Here is a 21,246-nt window from a genome sequence, read left to right as displayed (position 1 = left end):
ATTTGAAATATGTAATTAAATATTGTGAAATACCCTACCCATGCATCTACATCGTACAACTGACAGTACTGGTAAATCTAGTAGGATTGGTCGCTTTATTTTACAGACACTGCATACTTTGTAGGTAAAAATATGAAAGGAGATGAGTGAACATGTTTTATCCATATTCAATAATATAGATAAAACACGCATGCTCCGAACATTGCTGTATGTTGGCGAAAAAGCTGGCTTTTCATTCTTTCTTCTTTACTCCGATCCCCCATATAAATTTATTTTAGATTATTGTTTGAGTATAACAATCAGTCAAATCGCCATGCACGTAGAATTTGCTTTTCTCAATATTTTGTCCATACACTGGTCTTTTAAGAAGTGAAACAAGGAATTGATATTTGTTATACGCATATCATGTATTATCATCAGGGCTGTGGAGTCGTTAAAAAAACACGACTCCGACTCCGACTCCGATTCCGATGTTTACCAGTAACACGACTCCACTCCGACTCCGACTCAAAAAAGTTTAATTTTATCAGGTATTTTTGGTGTTCTTCTACACGTTTTATATGCATACGCTATACACATTCATTATTACGCAATTAAAATTTCATAAATTTCAAAATTAAAAAAAAATGCATTTTATTTAAAAAAAATGTTCGGGGTCGCTCATTTTTCACGACTCCGACTCCGACTCCAACTCCGGCCAAAACACCACGACTCCACGGCTCCATCTCCGACTCCGACTCCGACTCCACAGCCCTGATTATCATAATTGAAACGCGAATAATTGTTTAACTTTTAAATGAAAATATAAATAAAGTTTTGAATTTTCTTATTGTAATAAAACATCGTTCGATATTGCACAATATGCACGTGGCGAACAGTCTGTCACGACCCTCCAGTGACAGCCGACAGGTGGACGTCGCTCGTCCGTCCGTACGGCGATAGTTTCGACCTCGGTCGCCCGGCATTATGGCTGCCGAAATGCAGGTGCTCCTCTCGCGCCTCCAACGCCCACTACTCCGTCGCCTATCGCCATTTTACCGACGAAACGTCTTATGTTTTTCAGCCGGCCGACACCCTGGCGGACCTGTCGTTCAGGATACAGACTGCAAGCTTGAAGGAGAGGCGACAGGTCGTGGACTCCGTCTGCGCCGTGTTGACCAGCCCTGGTTCGTTTCGCCCCCGCTTACCTACGCTCGAGCTTCGCCGACTTATAACCTCAAAATACGATCACGCTCGTTTGTTTTGTGTTTATGAGTATAATCGATAGGGAAAACTCCAAATAGCTATAACCATCATTTTCACGTAAACATTTTTTTCACTTAAATTAATTAAACTCCTCGACTAGACTTCGATTACTTCACAACTGTCTAAAATAGAGAAGTTAAAAATTTTGCCATAATACGTTGCAGAAACACATTTTTTGTTATACCTATTATTCAATTTTAGTGATCACTTTATCGAATTGTTTGGCTCTACTCCTTTTATAAAGGATATAGATTTTGATAAGGCCTTCATATTTTTTCTTTGTTCTCCTTGAACAAAAATTTTCCCAAAAATGACGCTTTTTATTTTTTAGTTCTCTTTGTCATCGAACAAAATAGCAATTTATATTTCTTGGACAAAAATTTTTAGTGTCCTCTAATAATGTATATTTTTACAATCTGGTAACCTTAATTTTGAACACCATCGTTTGGCGGCTATACTAAAAATAATAACTAATCGATATGTTTTATTATTAACAGATATCAACGAACAGACCATTAAAGCACTATGCAGAATAATACAGGGCACACTGTTGCGCTACAGAGATTTCAAATCTCAATCGTTCATTTTGAAATTGCTAGAATGCATCGTAAAACTGCATCAAGCATGGGTGGTCAAATATTTTTTACCAATTTTGACAGAAGTAGCAGAGAAATACGTCACTTTTGTGCCTTCGTAAGTATAACGCCAATTTTATTCTTATGTGTATATATTTTTAAAACCATTTTGATTGTTCAAATTGCAGTTCTAGTACGAGCCAAAGTAGTGTTTATGCTCTGAAATGGTCATGTGTGCTGTTACAAAACGCATACAACGCCGATACGGAAGCATCGACTTTCCGTGCTTTTGTGAGCTTGCAATCAGCGTTTTTAACAGCGGTTACGGCCTACGGCAATCCGAAAAAGAATTTTAAGGCTTATCTCGCTGTAAGGATTTATAACTTGAATACCTTTCGAACGGTCGCGTAAGATTAATTATTCGTGTAATTCTAGCTTCATCATATGTGGATTAAAATCGGACAAGGGATAGAAGAGCGATGGTTGAAAACGTTGAACGACTTTCAAGCCGATTCGCCGCGAGTCTGCATCATGGTCGGAGCATTATGCAAACATTTACAAGACAGTGGAAAATCTGATATTTTCGCCCAATACAAAGTATGTTAAAAAATCGATTTAATAATAGATTTTTAGAAACATTTATTAAATTGCTCGTTTCTTTTTTAGGAAAGAAACATAGAGTGTTTTATTAAGAATTTCATTAGTACGAAACTAAGGCCTAATCCTCACCTAGTTATCGGTTGTGAATCGTTTTTACTAGAACTCAATAATGAAGATATCAAAAATCAACTCGTACCGGCAATGCAAAAGGCGATGTTGCGAAATCCAGAGATAATCATCGAAACAGTGGGAACGGTCCTAAGTAGTCTAGCTATAGACTTGAGCTGCATTGCGTTAGATGTTTCCAAGAACTTAATCAGTATTGATCTTATTTTTAACTTATCCAATTCTTGTATTTGTTAAACTTTTATCATGGTTTGTAATTTTTTTTAGAATATTTGCACTCAAACGATGAGAACGTACGATCGGAATCAGCGAATACGTGCAAAATTTTAGCATCGCGGACTTCAGACGCTAGCGTAATCAATCAAATTGTCAAACAGTTGTTTGAAATTTTCAATGGATCCAACGGAATGCTAACGCTCACCGAACACAAAATTGGAGTTTTAACGGTAGAGATTCTGTTTGGACGTAATCTTAAATATTTAAGAATTTAGCATGTACTAATATTTTTTATGTTTTAGGGCGCTGGAAACTTTTCGTTTAATAAATTATCGGAAGACGACAGAAACAAAGTATTTTTAGACGTATCCAAGTTGTTCTTTAAGGCATTAGGGAGCGAAAGTCACGAGAAAGTGCTGTGTTGTTGTCTCGAGAAGTTGTCTTTATGGAGCGATAACATTACCGGTGAAGTTCCGAAGCAAGTCATAGAAGCGTTTAAGGTATAACTCATACGCATAAATCGATTTTTATATAGAATTTATAATTGCAATCTATAATTGCAGAGTGGTTATAAACTAAAGTCATCGACGCAGCTTGTGAAGATAGCTTATTTGCAATGGTTCGGGCATTGTTTAAACAAGATGACATTGAAACAAACTAACGAAGAGCTTTACACAAATTTGATCAAAATCGTCGAGAAGGCGATCCAACAACCGGGACTGGTACTTGCACAAATATATACATATATTCTTTTTAAAACTGCGCAGCTGTAAATAATTAAAAAAACGGACTACCTGATTTAGAAGAATACTTATTTATTCCTACATTCTGGAATAATTTGTTAAATGAAACCTCACATATTCATGACATATCCAACTTCCCTAATTTTGTATAAACTAAAGTATCAATGAAAAAATTCTATAATTTAGTGAATGATAGTCATCTTGGATGACCAGCGCATAAAAGTGATCTTTTATAACTACATAATTTCAATTTTTATAGCACATTGCCGTCAGCGAAGGATTGTGTGCTAGTTACATAATATTAAAACTAGATGTAGATAGAAATATGCCGCAAAAACACCCCGCCATCTGGAATGCTTTGACTAACCCGGATAAACAAGTATTCTTCCAAGACAAATTTTTAACTTCTGCTTCAGAAGACGGTAAATTTAACTATTACTCAATTACTACAATGCTGCATACAACTATTTAATTGTTATAATTTATTTCAGTTCTAGTTTTTGTAATTTTGCTGAGTAGTCATATATTGGAAAACTATTACAAAAACAACAACGATCTATCCGCCGTTTGCCGAGGGCTTATGCATTGTTCGCTCCACTCGTCTAGATCGATTAACTCGCTGGCTGTGAACCATATAAGAAGCCTCGTAGGAAATCCTAAAAAGGCACCTCTCGCTAAAACTTTAATCACACAACTAGCATTTTATTTGGACGGATTGAAGATATCTCATAAGAACGTTGTTGAAAATGGCACGGATTCTACATTGTGCGACATCAGCGGAAAATCAATTGCAGGATCTATTACCGCTTTGTGTTCGTTTAACGGTGAGCTTTCTGATTTTTTTGCTTAAATAAAAATGGAGACAATAATAAACTATGTATTCGTTGTCAGAATATTCTGTCGAAGATTCTCAATCGTTGGCGATTGAAGCTTTGCTACCTGCTCATCATCCGTTGATCACAATATCCAAAGGAGGTCTTTGGTTGAAAATTGTTAAACATTTAAAACTCTCACCGAAGCAGCTTATAAAACAGTTTGCCCAAAATATCAAGAATCAATACATTAATGGATTTCAATGCAATGGGGTAAGAATACGAATATATCAAGAATTAATATCAGGCATGTCAAATAGAGTGCAAATTGTTTAGTACCACTGACGATTGCTAGTTGAAAAGATATTTTTATAAAATTAGACATTTTAAATTTAGATAAGCTACTTATTGACCACATTCTACAAATTTTGTGGTTAAATATACACTGAATATGGAGTTATGATTTTTTTTAAAAGTTGCAAATTTGCCCCATCTTGAAATGTCATGATATCTGTTTAAAAATAATGACCAATAAGATCAATATTTTTAAAAATGTAAGTCAATGCGACATGTATGATATTAATTCCAAACATGTTTAATTCTAAATTTATACATTTATCTTATTTCGGTTTATTCATTATTAGAACTACAAAAACATAATTGCGACAATGGTGGCTCAAAATCCGGACATAATGCTCCCAAATATAATATCATACGTTTTGGAAACACTCGAGGACCCTGAACTTTTGAAAATCACACGAGACGAGTATTTTACGTTCCTGACACCCGAAGGAGAGTTGTACGATAAAAGCATCATTCCTGGGTAAGAGCTTTTAAAAATTGCACAGTCGATTTATAAACAATACATAATACATTTTTATGCTTAGTAGTGAAGATAGTGCCGAGATGAACATGAAGAGGGAGAGTAAAGCTTACTCTTACAAAGACCAACTTGAAGAATTACAACTGCGTAGAGAGCTGGCCGAGAGTAAGCGAAGCAATAGCAAGAATGACGCTAAAGATCTAACGCCCAAGCAGAAAGAAGCAATTAAACTTCAACTCGGAAAAGAGAGTGCCGTTAGGAATAAGTTAATGGAGGTTATTAATATATTACTGATAATATGATTGTATATATCGTTGATATCAGTACTGATGTATGAAATGCTCATTATAGTTGGAAATGAGACTGCAAAGAGTAGAACAATTGATATCGGCGGCGAGTGTAGGAGATAAAGTCTCCTTGGGTAAACACACCGGCGTGCTCCTATCTCGGATGTTATCCGCTTTACGTTCTCCTTTAGCCGCTCCGAGATTATCCAACATGTTCATCAATTTGCGGTTCACGTTTTGGCCGTTAACGTTGACCTCTCTCGGAAACACCGTAGCTCACGTCACTCTTAGGTAATTAATACACAACTTGTTAGTTATAGTTGAGTTACAATATTGTAATTTTTTAATAAATTTGAAGGCTTGTCAAACCTCAATGCGATCTGGATTCTAACTGGGAAGAAGAAAACATAGAAAAAGCCATCGCGCGCACCATAATGCTTTTGCATAATCAAACCGTGGCACAATCAGAGCGAGATTCGTCCACTACAGAAATAAATTACAAACACTTCTTCCCCGCGCCTGGATTTTGCTATTGTTTCCAATTAATCTATTTGAGCATGACGTCGTCGTACGCGAAGAACGACTCTAAAATGCTGCAAAATGGTCTTCAAATCATATCGCATCATGCAAAGATGCGCGGAAGTCTGAATAATAAAAAGGATTTGTACAACCCAGATTTGCTTCCAGTACAACAAATATTTCAACTGTTGATATCAACTATTGGTATTATATTAATTTGTTATAATAGTTCTGTTCACTACTTTAAAGAAGATAGACCAATATTAAAATTAATTTAGTATGTACTACCTCTTTGCTGTCCAAAGTATTTGGAATATTTTTTCCAGATGCCATCTCGAATTTCTTCTTAAAAATTTGAGATAAACTAATAGATCAAAAATAGAGCTAGTTTTTGTGAAACAGCTCAACGTCAATCAACGCTCTTGCTCTCTCATTTTTTTATGTAGTGCTCAGAGTTAATTTAACAACCTAATATATATTTTTAAGTACATTTTAATAATAGAGTATGTTTTTAATTAGAAAAACACACGGGCCGTGTACAATCCCAAAGCGTTGCGACTTTACTAGAAGTCGCTTCAGCCGTGTCAGGGCACGAAGGCTGTGGACAGGCTTCTGTATCAGAAATTACTTGTTTGCTGACCGGTCTACAAAACCCATCAGATGTCGTTCGAGATGCGTGTCTGAGAGCGCTATTGAAATTAACAGACGTATTCCAATTCCTCACCGACCCAATGGAAAAGGAACTTTCCTTCAGGAAGCGTCTGTGGATTGCCAAATTTGATGAATTAGACACAAACAGGTATATAAATTTTAATTAACATTTATAGTAACAATGGCTAATATTTATTGTGCTGTTTAATTAGGCAATTGGCTGATGAATTGTGGATAGCTAGTAAACTAGTGCCTGAACTGAAATTGATAGAAGAAGTGACAGTGGAAGTAGCTCATCCGGTCGAAGCCATCCAAAAAGCGGCTTCCTCAGCTCTAGCCGCTCTTCTTGAAAACAACCGCGAGAGTGTACCACCAATAATGACGTCTTTATTGGTGGTGTATAGCGAAAAATTGGCGGTAATTCTAAAATGATGTGCTTTTAGTAGAACATGTTTGAAATGTCGTTTTTTATGTATAGATGATTCCGCCGAAACTTGACGAATTCGGTCACGTCGTCGAACCTCCTGTAGACGAATGGGGTGGACGTAGGGGCGTCGGATTAGCGCTGAATGCTCTCGCACCGCTTTTGGAACATGACGCAGTGGGTTGCGTTGTCACGTTTTTCGTATCGAATGGACTGGGCGATCGAGCTGAAGAAGTACGCAAAGAAATGTTCAACGCAGCTATGACGATTGTAGAACTACATGGAAAGGTTTGTATTTGTTATAAACCATTTATTCCTCATTGACTTAACAAACTGATTTGCAATAAAGCTAAAAGTTGACCTCATAGTCAAAAATCATGATCTTGTATATCACTAAACAAACTTTACGAAAGTGTTGCTTCAAGAAGAATAAATAAAGGGAACGTGATTTTTAACAATTAACTCAGTGGAGAGCCTATGCGTTTAACCACTTTATACCTGAAATATTTTTCAAAAGTTGTTCAAAAAACTGATATTATTTTTGAAGCGGTCGGTTTACGCTTCAATTCGTAGTTTTCGGAGTGCCGGTTGACAATTTGTAATAGGACGTTTGTACAGCGAACTGTACAAAGTGGCTCCTATGAAATCTTCCAGTAGATTCTTGACGCGTTTTGACGGTGATCCTTCGATAGTCGTCGATATTTATCCTCGAGCGCGTGTCCTGGAGATGGTTGCTCAGACGGGAGGCGAGGTGTAGATCCGAGTTCAAAAGTAGTCAAGTTGAGTGAAGATGTGATCCGAGCGGCGAGTTGTAGTCCAGTTGAGTGTTGTAGAATCATGTCCAGAGTCGAATGATAAAGTGAACTTTTGGCTCCGCCTTATATTCCCGGTTGTGTGCGCAAAAGCATACCCACTCTGCGGGTTGCTTGCGGTGGCGGGGATGCGGCGTCATTGTACAACGCCGCTTAGTTCGCGTGCAAGGCTCAGCGGGACTTCACTTTCGCGTATTCTGCGTCCTGGACGGTCATCTTGGGGACGCTATATTTTATTTTCTATTTTTAGGTAAATATTAAATATACAACAGAAAAATAATAATAATAAAAAATTTCTGAACATTTACTTGAAAAAGCACGGTTTTTTAGAGGACAAATTAAATGAGCAACATATAAAATAATTGTTCCATAAAACGAATTGTTTGTACATTACTGTTGAACAGATTAAATGCGAGCAAGTGTCAGCGAGCGAGAATAGGTTAAAACAGTGAACACCCCATGAATAACTCTGCATTGAATCCTTCCAAAAAAAAATTTTAATTTACCCAACATTAATGCACAAAGAATTCGATGGAACAAAATATTTATTTAAATGCACATACCTTAAAATAATTCCCTGTTAAATTGCACCTATTTTTTTATAATATAATAAAATTGAACAATAAAAATAATAATTCATAAAACATAATTTTATCTTTGTCGGATGTTTAAAATTCTGAGAAATAAAACTAAATATGCATTAGAACAATAAAATATTACTAAACGCAAAGGAAAAAAAACTTACCTAATGGGTTATATGAAAAATACGCACCCCTGGTGCAACGCCAAGCGAAAAATGCAGGCGCTGGACTTTGCTTGTCTAGTTTTGTCCAAGGTTCGTTTAAAGGTGCATGGACAATGCCAATTATTTTAAATAATTAATCATAGCTTTGAAATGTCAGCATGGCTACAACATCACTTTCAATTAAATATTGTCGTTAGTGGAACTAGTATTTACATTTTAATGAGAAGATTTAAAACTATTTAATTTTTCAATTTACATCATCAATATTTTGAGACGCTAATGGATTTTTTAATTATTAATTATTAATTAATTTTAAGTCTTCGCTAAAAACAGTAGAGAATGTAATGATGGGGGCCGGAAAGTCTTCCATTAAACATTATTGTTTTCTATACGAACAATAAATTGATTAAAATTGCAAATTACTATCATACTAAGCTTTGGAACGATAGCTGTTGGCAATTGTAGCTTCCATTTTTGAATTATCGATATGTGTGCGTCTCTCTTCTGCACTCACTCTCTCTCTTTCAAGTCAAAGCTGAAGCAGATAAATAATCAGAACAATTAGGTAGTCTCGATAGAATTGCTGATTGTTTTAGAAAGTGAAAATACGAGATAATAGTGGACATCATTTTATATGTGTAAATAAATACCAAAATAATTGTAATAATAATAATAATTTAACATTTCTTTCATTGATTCTTCTTAAAGCATGGTTGTGTTAGGTGAACCAAGACTTTTGCACAGTTGTATTGTGTGATCAAGTATGAAATTAATAATATTTATTTAAGGACACTGTGAGTGATCAACTACCTATCTTTGAAAAATTCTTGGATAAAGCGCCGAAAACGGGCAGCTTTGATGTAGTAAGGCAGGCGGTCGTTATTCTAGTCGGATCTTTGGCTAGGCATCTCTCTCCGGAAGATCCTCGTATACAGCCGATAACAATGAGGTTGATTGCGGCGTTATCGACGCCTTCTCAACAAGTAAGTCTTATAAAAATCCAAATTAATAATTCGTCAACATTCATCGGCTCTTTGAACGAATGCTATTTTTACAAGATGTTTTATTACAAACTGCCGCTGCTTATACATATCGTTTGATTAAAATGATCTTATAGGTACAAGAAGCTGTTAGCAATTGCCTCCCGCATTTGATAACTTCACCAATCCTTAAAGACGAAACAACGACCATCGTTAATAAATTGATGCAAAAATTATTGAAGGCTGAAAAATATGGTGATAGAAAAGTATGATCAATTTTACTGACATATTTATTGAAATTACTGTATTTTAATTCATTTGGTTTTATTTTAAGGGTGCGGCATATGGCTTAGCCGGAATAGTTAAAGGATTAGGCATTTTAGCCTTAAAACAGCTTGACATTATGACCAGACTTACGGATGCCATTCAAGACAAGAAGAATTTCAAACATCGCGAAGGTGAGCCGTTATAATTTAGTGTAAAATTACAGTATCAAATTGTAACAAATGTTGTCTTTAGGAGCTTTGTTCGCCTTTGAGATGCTGTGTACCAAACTGGGAAGACTATTCGAACCGTACATCGTCCACGTCTTACCTCATCTCTTGCTATGCTTCGGCGATTCGTCTCAATACGTAAGGAACGCCACCGACGACACTGCCAAAGTCGTAATGAGCAAATTGTCCGCTCACGGAGTGAAACTCGTGTTACCGTCCCTATTGGCGGCTTTAGAAGACGACAGTTGGAGGACAAAGACCGGTTCTATCGAACTTCTCGGAGCGATGGCGTACTGTGCGCCGAAACAACTATCGTCATGCTTGCCTAGCATAGTACCCAAATTGATCGAAGTACTGAGCGATTCGCACATTAAAGTACAAGAAGCTGGAGCCGAAGCCTTGAAAGTCATCGGATCGGTTATTCGTAATCCGGAAATTCAAGGTTTTACATTGAACTCTCATAGTATTCAATACAAATATTTAGATTCTAATTATTTGTATATTTTTAGCAATTGTTCCACCACTATTGGAGGCCCTCCAAGATCCGTCAAATAAAACGTCTGCTTGTTTGCAAACTCTGCTCGATACACAGTTCGTTCATTTCATTGATGCTCCGTCGCTTGCGTTGATAATGCCTGTCGTACAAAGAGCATTCATGGATCGTTCCACAGAGACTAGAAAGATGGCCGCACAGATTATCGGAAATATGTATTCGTTGACAGATCAAAAGGATCTCATGCCATATTTGCCCAATATTATACCAGGCCTTAAGATGTCATTGTTAGATCCAGTGCCAGAAGTAATATTTCAGATTTCATTGTCATTTTAAATATAAGCATCTGTATTAATTTTATGGTTGTTTTTTCAGGTTCGTAGCGTATCGGCGAGAGCTTTGGGAGCTATGGTCCGCGGAATGGGCGAAGCCAGTTTTGAAGATTTGCTTCCTTGGTTGATGCAGACGCTAACGTCCGAAACGAGCAGCGTCGATCGTTCCGGTGCAGCTCAAGGTTTATCAGAAGTCGTCGCCGGTCTAGGAGTTGAAAAGCTACATAAGTTAATGCCAGGTATTATAAATTTTATATAGTAGAAACTAATTAAAAACTAGATTTTACTATAGTTTATATTTATTATTTACAGATATAATTGCCACATCGGAGCGGACAGATATCGCACCTCATGTCAAAGACGGTTATATCATGATGTTCATTTACATGCCAGGAGCGTTCACCAATGAATTCACACCGTATATCGGACAGATAATCAATCCGATCCTTAAAGCTTTGGCTGATGAAAATGAATACGTCAGAGACACCGCTTTGAAAGCCGGTCAAAGGATCGTTAACTTGTATGCTGATTCGGCGATCATGCTTCTGCTGCCCGAATTGGAGAAAGGCTTATTTGACGACGATTGGCGCATTCGTTACAGCTCGGTTCAACTGTTAGGTGACTTGCTATATAGAATATCGGGAGTTTCCGGCAAGATGAGTACTGAAACGGCCTCCGAAGATGATAATTTTGGTACCGAACAGTCTCATTCCGCTATTATGGTCGCATTGGGTCAAGAAAGACGTAACAGAGTCCTAGCTGGATTGTATATGGGTAGAAGTGATGTAGCACTGATGGTGCGTCAAGCCGCGCTTCACGTATGGAAAGTTGTGGTTACAAACACTCCGCGCACGTTGCGTGAAATTTTACCGACTCTCTTCGGTCTCTTGTTGGGGTGCTTGGCCTCGACAAGTTTCGATAAACGACAAGTCGCCGCTCGTACTTTGGGAGATTTAGTTCGTAAACTCGGTGAGAGAGTATTGCCTGAAATCATACCTATCTTGGAACGCGGTTTGCAGTCGGATAGAGCCGACCAACGTCAAGGCGTATGTATCGGATTAAGCGAAATCATGGCTTCCACGTCGAAAGATATGGTATTGACGTTCGTCAACAGCCTCGTACCGACGGTTAGAAGAGCTCTATGCGATCCGTTGCCGGAAGTCAGAAGCGCTGCCGCTCGAACCTTCGATAGCTTACATTCGACTGTCGGAGTACGAGCCCTCGATGATATTTTACCTGCCATGTTGAACGGATTGAACGATCCGGATCCAGATGTCGCCGAAGCCACGTTGGACGGTTTGAGACAAGTGATGGCTATCAAATCTCGTGTCGTTTTGCCATATCTCGTGCCACAGCTTTCCGCACCGCCCGTCAATACCAAAGCGTTATCTATATTAGCATCCGTCGCTGGCGACGCTCTCACTAAATATTTGCATAAGATTCTTCCCGCTTTGTTGAACGCTCTGTGTGGAGCTCAAGGTACGCCTAACGAAGCTCGGGAATTGGAGTATTGCAGAGGAGTGGTTCTCTCGGTCAACGATGAAGCGGGCGTTCGTGCAGTGATGGATGCACTTTTAGAAGGATCGAGATCACCGGCTGCGCCGCAGAGACGAGCCGCCGCGACACTCTTGGCCGCTTTTTGCTCCCACACAAGAGCCGATTACACGCATTACATTCCACAACTGCTACGTGGTTTGATACATTTATTCGCCGACACCGACCACGACGTCCTGATGATGGCTTGGGAGGCTCTGACAGCTGTAACTAAGAGTATGGATGCCGAACAACAAATACAACACGTATCCGACATCAGACAAGCCGTGAGATTTGCCGTGAGCGATCTCAAAGGAGCTGAATTGCTACCAGGTTTTTGTTTACCCAAGGTAATATTTACTATTTTATATCTACTATGCTCGAGATAGTAACATCATTTTTATTTACTTTTCAGGGCATCACACCGATTTTACCCTTATTTAGGGAGTCAATCTTAAATGGCTTGCCGGAAGATAAAGAAGCAGCCGCTTTGATGTTAGGCGAAGTAATTCGACTAACATCGGCTCAAGCTCTCCAACCGTCCGTCGTTCATATCACAGGCCCGTTGATTAGAATTCTGGGTGATAGATTTAACGCGAATGTCAAAGCGGCCGTATTAGAAACTCTCGCATTGCTATTATCCAAGGTATTTTTAAATTAAACGTGCATTTCTTCAACGTTAAATTCTTGATGTTAATCCTATTTTTTTTAGGTCGGCGTTATGCTCAAACAATTCTTGCCTCAACTTCAAACAACATTCTTAAAAGCGCTCAACGATCCAAATAAACAAGTTCGCGTGAAGGCCGGCTACGCTCTCAGTCAATTAATAGTCATTCATACGAGAGCCGATCCTCTATTTGTCGAGATGCACAACGGAATAAAAAATTCGGAAGATCTGACCGTAAAAGAAACAATGTTGCAAGCTCTCCGTAGTGTCATAACGAGCGGCGGAGATAAGATGTCTGAGACGTTGGCGTTGAGCGTTTTAGCCACTCTGACGTCGTCGGCTTTACTTGGACACCAAGAAGATCCGCCTAGGAGCGCAGTCGGCGGTTGCTTGGGAGCTATGTTGCACTGTCTACCGGCAGCGGCTCTCGATAATGCTTTACAAGGACAACTGTTGACCGAAGACGCTTCCGACTGGACTCTCAAGCACGGACGATCTTGTGCAGTGTTCGTCGCCCTTAAAGAACATCCGGATAAAATATTCGCTAGTCAATATAAAGAGAAGATATGTAAAGTACTATTGAGCTACTTGACCAGCGATAAAGTGCCAATTGTATGCAACGGTATCAGAGGCATCGGATATCTCGTCAAGTATCTTCAACTGGAGAAAGAAACGATTCCACAGAATTTAATCGTACCCTTCGTTAGAGTGAGTGTTGAATTAATTTAACTAACTAACTTAACATAGATATTCAATTTTACAAGTTCACAAAAAGTCAATTTGCATGTCGAGTTACACTCATTCTACTTTACCAATGATTTTTTTTGATACGGTAGTTGAATTTCGATGTGCATACTTATTTGTTTTTTCCACAAATGTTTCTTTAGTGTTATCTAAGAGATATTTTACTCAGTTTGGCTTTATCGTTAGTTATAAACATTAAATGCACTAGATTTACGACACCCGTCAAATTGACGGGTTTCTAATTTATATTCTGATTTGATTTGTATCAGACAGTATTTTTTCTGTGTTCTTTTACGACTTTTTTTATTTGAACAATAATATATTAAAACTATTTTTATTTTCGGAAACTTCTTGTTTTTAAAAATCTGGTCTGTATAGGTTGCCAAGAAGCAGCAACAGATTCAAGCCTGTTATATCATATTATGTATTAATTTTTGAAATGTTTCAGACTATGAATCACACCAATAATGACGTCAAACAACTTTTGGCTCGAGTTTGTACCATGTTAGGCAAATACGTACCTCCTGAAAATATGGCACCGGAATTCATAAAATTATTATTGCCGACTCTAGTGAACGGTACTAAAGAGAAGAACGGTTACGTAAAGGCAAATTCAGAAATCGCTTTAATTTCCGTTCTTAGACTGCGTAACGGTGATGAAATTCAAAAGGTAACAGAAGTTTTAATCAAGCGGCGTTACATTATTATAATGTTGTTAAAATGTAATTTATTTTTAGAAATGTTTACAATTACTGGAAGTCGGAGCTCGGGAATCGTTGAATGACGTGGTGAGCAAAGTCTTGAAGAAAACTATCAATCAACCGGAAGGAAAAGAGGAAGAATTAGATTGTACTTTAATCACTTAATGGGATTTAAATACGATACTGTATAAACGGTTGTAATTTCGCATCTCGATGCGAAAGCACAATAGACGTTGTAAAAATAATAAGAAACTACAATGTTTATTTACTGGTATATATTTAATAAAAATAATATAAGGTATAAAAAATGTGATTTTTTATGACAAGACGAAGTTTTGCCAATTCATCGATGATTTAAAAGTATTTTAGCATGACTTTTTGTACATGTATGAACGTTAACTTCACAAATTCAATTTAGTGTCGTGAAGAGTTGACGAATATTTCAAACCGATTTTTATATTATAAAATAAAATACACGAAGCATTTGATGTTTGCATTTAATTGTATACAATAAAGTATTTCAATATTGAATCGTTTATGAATAATAAAACCACTTTTTACAGAAATAACTTAATTTTATTATTGAGAATGAATTTGTACATGTGTACCGTTCGCCCTTTGATCGTCATTATCTATTTATCTTTCATCATTCGACGGAATGGAGTCAATGGCTTTACTTAAAAAAATAATTATTCTCATTCGATACCGTAAATCATCAAAGTGCGATCCATACTAGTAGACGCCAAGTATTGGGCGTTTTTACCGAATCTGACGCCAGTCGCTGCGGCCGTATGGTCGTTGAACACTTTCAACTCCTGCCATTGCTTGCACAAATATATTCTAATATCCGATCCGGCTATGGCCAAATAAGTACCGCTCTGGTCGAAGCACAGATCTTTGATTTGATAACCGTCTTCCAGTTGAATCGTCTTGAAGTTCTTCAGCTTTCTCAAATCCCACAGTTTAACGCAGGCGTCGTCGGCCGCCGTGGCTAAATAGTAACCATTTTCTGAGAACGAAATGGATGTAATGGGACCGGTGTGACTGGCGAAGTTGGCTACGTTGCTTTGCTCTTTGAGATCCCAAATCTTCACTAACGAATCTTCAGTGCCGGTTCCGAAAATAAGACCGTCGGGATGGAACTGCGCGGTCGTCAAACCGTGACCGGATGAATCGGAGACTTTGGTCAGAAGTTGTCCAGTACGTATGTCAGAAAAGGCCCAGTGTTGATCCGTGGATGTCGATAAGACGTAATCCCCGGTAGGATGCAGCGATAATCCGGTGACGGGTCCTTCGTGAGAGCGAAGCAGCACAACTGTCTGCGAACTGATTTAAGAGATGATTAACGAAACAGTCGTTGGATATATGAAGGAATATAAATATTGTTTTTAATACATACGTGGGAACGTTCCATACGCGAATTGTCGAATCGGGCGAAGCCGTTATGACCGTGTCTTCGTTGGGATGATAAATAACTCGACTGACTTTCTTAGTGTGACCTTTTAATATGGCGACAACTTGTTCCGTATCTTTATTGAAAACGGTAGCGTTCTTATCGTTTCCTCCCGTTAATATCTTACAATGATCCGAAGGATTGATGTCGAGCGCTAATATTCCAGGAACGCTCGCAGAATGCAAACCCTTGAATGAAACGAAAGAATTAATATAATGTTTATAACATGCGATAGATAAATTAGGTAAAAATAAATTACGGGATGAGAAGCGAGCGTGATAAAACTGCGAAGCGTATCTGGTGAGACCAGTTCTTCTGGAACGGTTCTGCCTCGTTTCTTTCTCTCTTGAGTGAGAATAGTGGCACGCTCCTGGAGCTTTTGAACGACTTCGGGACCCATTCCGGCTTGAGCGACGGGCTGAGCGGCCCATCCTCCGGTCTCGGCGGCCGCCGCTTGTTGAGGATGCGAAGGATTCGCTGCTGTGATTCCCGCTTGGGGTTTCAGAGTGGCCAAAGCCTCTCGAGCTGCCGTCACTTCTTTAGTGAGACGAGCGATGACTCGACAGGCCGCATCGTGTTGGTACAAGGCGTGGCTAAGTTCCTTGAATCATATAAAAACAATTATAAATAGAAAAAAATATATTTAACCGCCGCTATGGCAGCATGGTAGTTTTTCCGTTGCGCTTGGAAGCCGTCGCTGCGGCGGGATTTCATATGCATTACTTCAGTGGCATTAAATTTGTTTTGTATTTTATAAAAATATATATTATTCATAATAATCAATAACAAAAAGTTATTAATTACTGCGGTAATGGACGTGTTTATTTTTCAGGTAATGTTCATTCATTTTAGGTTTGCTTGTTTTTATTTTGAATTGTAGTCATAAACAGTGTAATAAACATGGTATAGTGATTTATTTACTGGTATCAGTAATATTATCCATCATCGGCAACTATTACCAGAAGAATATAGTGAAAGTGATACGGAAAGAAGTGATAGTGATAGTATTGTTTCTGAGTGGTTCAATCCTGTGGGTAAATCAACTAATGTACCACCATTTGTGAGTCTATCCGGAGTCAAAGCTGACATTGCAGCGACGTTGTTTCATGAGAAGCCTAGTGAATTTTTCCAACTCTCACTAACAGATGATATGTTCGAAATGATCGCAATTCTTGGTCATCCACTAACAACAATGAAATGAAGAGGTTTATCGGCCTGCTGATATGGATGGATCAACATTTCCACAATCTGTCATGAGAAAGAAAGCATCTGTATTGATGAAAGCATGATTCCATTTCGAGGAAGAATCTCTTTTCGCCAATGTATAAAATCTAAACGACATAGATATGGCCTCAAAATATTTAAATTGTGCACAGGTTCTGGCTATACATATAGTTTACGAGTGTACTCCGGAAAAGATTTTCGTATAAAGGGATCAGAACCTATGAATTTGGTAACGACACTTGCAGATCCAATTTTGCGAAAAGGTCACAGATAATTGGTACACTAGTTTAGATCTCGCATATAAACTATTGGCAGAGAAAATCCATTTGGTAGGCACAATTAAAACAAATAGACGGGGATTGCCGAAAGAAGTAATCGAACAAAAACTCAATCGTGGAGAGATTGCTGCTAAGCAGAATAGGAAAGGTGTGACAATTTTAAAATGGAAAGACACAAGAGATGTGACGATGCTTTCCACAAAACATACAATCGATTATGTCACAATAAGAAATCGAAGAGGAAATATGGTCGAAAAACCTAAAATGATTCAAGATTACAATAATGCAAAAGCAGCGGTTGATTTATCAGACCAAATGACTGCCTACTGCAGTCCGTTGCAAAAGACTAAAATGGTATCGTAAACTAGCAATCGAGCTTCTTCTCAATAAATCAGTGATAAATGCTCACGTTATGTATACAGATACCACCAAAAACAAAATGACGATTGTGGAGTTTCGGAAGGAGCTTGCACTGTATCTAACGAGCTGCAAAGATTTGAGTGAACCATCAACATCAATAACAATAGCAAGACGATCACGCCATGAGCTTTTGAGAAAAGAGGGTCAAGTCCGAAAAGTTCGCCGTTATTGCATTAGATGCTATAAATTAAATTCGAAATTTGGGAGTAAATTCGCCAAAAATAAAACAAAACATGTTGTGACATATTGTGGTGGATGTGGTGGTGGTAAGCCACACTATTGCTGTGTTTCAATACCGAACATAAGAATGTCTCGAAGTAAATTCGTATTTTTGTAAATATTTTTAGTTTATATTGTATATACACTTGGTACTCTTTTTATGCGGTAGATACGTTCCACAGGAAAACGCATAAAAAAAATCGCACAAAAAAAGACTAGGCACACGTATAAAAATAAAGGATACGTTCCATAATTTTTTAAAACCGCATAAAACTAAATCAATGAGTTACAATATACTGAAAATCGCATAAAAAAGGTTTATTGAATTTCAGTAAAATAGTTAGTCTTACCATATTCCTTTTAAAATGTTTATTCACATTTTTATAAAAACGTTAACAATCATAGAAAAGTTTTTTAAATTTTAGAAAAATAAAATCTTAATATATCTCTTCTAAATTTAAATATAAAAATTTTACAAAAAAAATTTTTTTTTTTACATTTTTTTCTTTAGAATTATCGTCGTTATATGAGTGTTCGGCATAATTTGCGAACTGATTTGAAATCACTTTTATCGCCAGAAGAGATAGTCAGCGTATCAGATCTATGTCCTTCTTCACAAGTAAAATTAGCCTCAACTTCGCATGTTGATTTTTTCCCTTTGACAACATAATCAGTGATTAAACTTTGCGATGGTTTTGCTCATTTTTTGTTCAATTCCTGATATCCAGAAATGCAATTTTAAAGCTCGCATTGAAACTTGAATGCTCGTTTAGAATTATTAAAATTTTCAAGGAAATGGTTTGCCAATTTACTCGAAAGTTGAAGACCTTCTCGAATTACACTTGCAGTGAGGGTGACTGTCGTTTTCTTGTTCTTTAACGGTATTAAGAGGTATACCAATGATATTTTTGTCATTCATGACATTATCTTTAAGTACTAATTCGTCTACATCGTTTTTGGAATATGTTTCAAAACCTTCCCTACCAATTTCATGTGGTAAAGAAATTATTTCAGCTAAAACTGTCGACGTTTGGTTAGTTTCATTGAGCAACAAGAATTTAAAGTTTGGGATCTTATTTGAGAGATAGCAAGTGCAACATGATTTAAACAGTGCAAAATAGAAAAACTTTTTTAATATCAGTTACTGTCACTGACTCATTATCTAGTTTATCCACTTTATATCGATAAGTGCTCTTAATGTTATATTTTTTGTGGAAATTATGCCTTGATCCAATGGTTGGATGATGCTTGTTGTGTTGGGTGGAAGAAATAGTACTTGTACATTAGGATGTTCCAAATATGGATTACCTGAATTTTCCTCTACACTCACCGTGACAGGAAGCGATATATTCGGAGACAAAATTCTCCGAATTTTTTACTCTTTTAACATGTCAAAATGGTCCAAAATGGATATTAAAAAAAATGCTTCTTGAAATATAAACCGCATAAAAAGAGTACCGAGTGTATATATATTATGTAATAAATACATGTTTTGTACTGATTACTCTTTTAGAAAAAATGCGTGAATCATTTTTAGTTCATATTAGTTTTTACCTGAATTTTTTATTTTATATGTAATTATATATGCACAAGAAAAGAAATATAAAAAATTATGGACTTTCTAGAACTGTTTTTTTAACCTAATCTAATCTAGATAAAACTAAATTATATGTAAAATAATCGGCTTATTTGATCTAAATTAACAATTGTTGCTCTTTATATATTATGAAAGCTTTGAATTTCACTATATAGTTTGTATATGCAAAATATAATGCAAAAGATCCATAATTGATTATATAATATAATTTTCCTAAAATAATTTAGTTTACAAAAAAAAAATTCGAATGTTATGGTGTGCATTTGATTCAGGGACACCATGGAGGTCACATTCAATACTAAAACTCGGTGTATTTGTGATCCTCCGGCGCTCTTGGACGTTTATTCAAAAAAATATTTGACGGTCACGGGTGACCTACGTGGCACGATACGTGTTAAGTAAATAATGATGAATAAAAAAATATTTTTTTGATCATGAAATATTATTTTATTTATCTATGATCTTTTTTTATGATAAATAATATTTTTTTAAACTTAGTGGAATTTATACATACTACATATATGAAGTTCTCGGTGACCGGATTATTTTGCAGATGAAAATCCCACACAGCAAAAATTCTGAATATAGACATTTTTAGATTGTCAAATATATTTTACTTTTAATTCCAACTGCTTAATATTTTACTCTCTTGTAAAAATCTTAGTAAAAATTGGTGTAAGTGTATCATACCAATGTAAATTACTAATATGATTGTTTGCGCAATAATCACCGAACCATAGTTCTCAACATATTACAAAAAGAATGACTGATAATATGAATGTTTTTATTTTAACGACATTTAAATTGGGAAAAATTGCTTTTTTGTAATTCGCAGACTGTACGGAAGTCCGATCGCAAAGAGTTAAATGTAAATAAAATACCTGTCTCGCCGTCTGCAACTGTTGTCTGAGCGTAAAAGCGTGCAACATTAGCGCGTCCCATTCGTCTTGCATACTCTTTAACGTCGCCGGTATGCTGGTAGCGCTGGGAGGTTTCGGTTTGACGATAGGCGGTGCTGGAAACGAAAGTGAGGTTATGTCGTTTCGGCTAAACGCGACAGAAAAATCAAAGTAGGAAGCTGACTTTTGATCTCGATGAGTTCTTGCACGGACAACTGCTTGCCGTTGAGAGGATCGACGCCATTTTCCGCGATGTATTTCTCTATGAGGCGTCTCTCAAAAATCGCACCGGACGCCGGCGAGACCACGGGTTGTTCGGGCACCTCCGCCGAAACTGAAGCAAATGATCAAAACGATTCGCGTTAAGTCGCGCACCTACGCGCATTTTCACTTTCTACCTTCGAAATACTACTCACTAGCGCAGCAGAGAGACATCGCGCCACAAACTGTTGACGGACGACAGATAGCGGTAGAGATTTGCCGGCGACTAGCGACTCGTAATAGCGAGACGCGATGCTCGTTATTTCGCGTTGTGCTCGTTTATGATCACATTTAAATATAAGCAAAAAACACTTTTATTAATCCTTGTCGGTATTATTGTCATTAAAATTATTTTAATTCCCTCACGGTCGAT

At 37.2% G+C, this 21,246-nt stretch overlaps 2 protein-coding genes across 3 annotated transcripts; one reads left to right on the top strand and one right to left on the bottom strand.

The window, feature by feature from the left end:
- Window positions 1-876: 876 nt before the first annotated feature.
- On the top strand, window positions 877-15,088 carry l(3)80Fj (lethal (3) 80Fj). 2 transcript variants are annotated; one of them, XM_088183513.1, is made up of 30 exons: window positions 877-984; window positions 1,064-1,166; window positions 1,743-1,938; window positions 2,009-2,189; window positions 2,256-2,417; window positions 2,487-2,739; window positions 2,814-2,992; window positions 3,065-3,262; window positions 3,326-3,484; window positions 3,765-3,927; window positions 3,997-4,329; window positions 4,397-4,590; window positions 4,962-5,140; window positions 5,208-5,415; window positions 5,492-5,718; window positions 5,786-6,150; window positions 6,466-6,745; window positions 6,810-7,014; window positions 7,076-7,309; window positions 9,367-9,561; window positions 9,696-9,824; window positions 9,893-10,016; window positions 10,078-10,494; window positions 10,562-10,851; window positions 10,921-11,116; window positions 11,190-12,760; window positions 12,826-13,056; window positions 13,123-13,785; window positions 14,270-14,491; window positions 14,559-15,088. In XM_088183513.1, exons 1-30 carry the CDS (start codon window positions 967-969, stop codon window positions 14,685-14,687), a joined length of 8,004 nt encoding a protein of 2,667 aa, XP_088039639.1. In that variant the 5' UTR covers window positions 877-966; the 3' UTR covers window positions 14,688-15,088. The 2 variants fall into 2 exon arrangements, with proteins under 2 accessions (XP_088039639.1, XP_088039638.1); XM_088183512.1 differs by having other exon boundaries at window positions 5,205-5,415.
- On the bottom strand, window positions 15,077-21,101 carry Prp19 (pre-mRNA processing factor 19). The gene is made up of 6 exons (XM_088183514.1): window positions 21,029-21,101; window positions 20,797-20,946; window positions 20,595-20,728; window positions 16,235-16,576; window positions 15,922-16,163; window positions 15,077-15,848 (listed from the first exon to the last, which is right to left on the bottom strand). Exons 1-6 carry the CDS (start codon window positions 21,045-21,047, stop codon window positions 15,218-15,220), a joined length of 1,518 nt encoding a protein of 505 aa, XP_088039640.1. The 5' UTR covers window positions 21,048-21,101; the 3' UTR covers window positions 15,077-15,217.
- Window positions 21,102-21,246: the final 145 nt, after the last annotated feature.

The sequence above is a fragment of the Plectrocnemia conspersa genome, unplaced genomic scaffold (assembly GCF_051122295.1).
Source record: "Plectrocnemia conspersa isolate PC_06_02 unplaced genomic scaffold, ASM5112229v1 ptg000003l, whole genome shotgun sequence".
In the NCBI taxonomy this organism is placed as follows: domain Eukaryota; kingdom Metazoa; phylum Arthropoda; class Insecta; order Trichoptera; family Polycentropodidae; genus Plectrocnemia; species Plectrocnemia conspersa.
The sequence above is the reverse complement of the archived record's forward strand: the minus strand, read 5'-3'. Positions and strand labels throughout refer to the sequence as shown.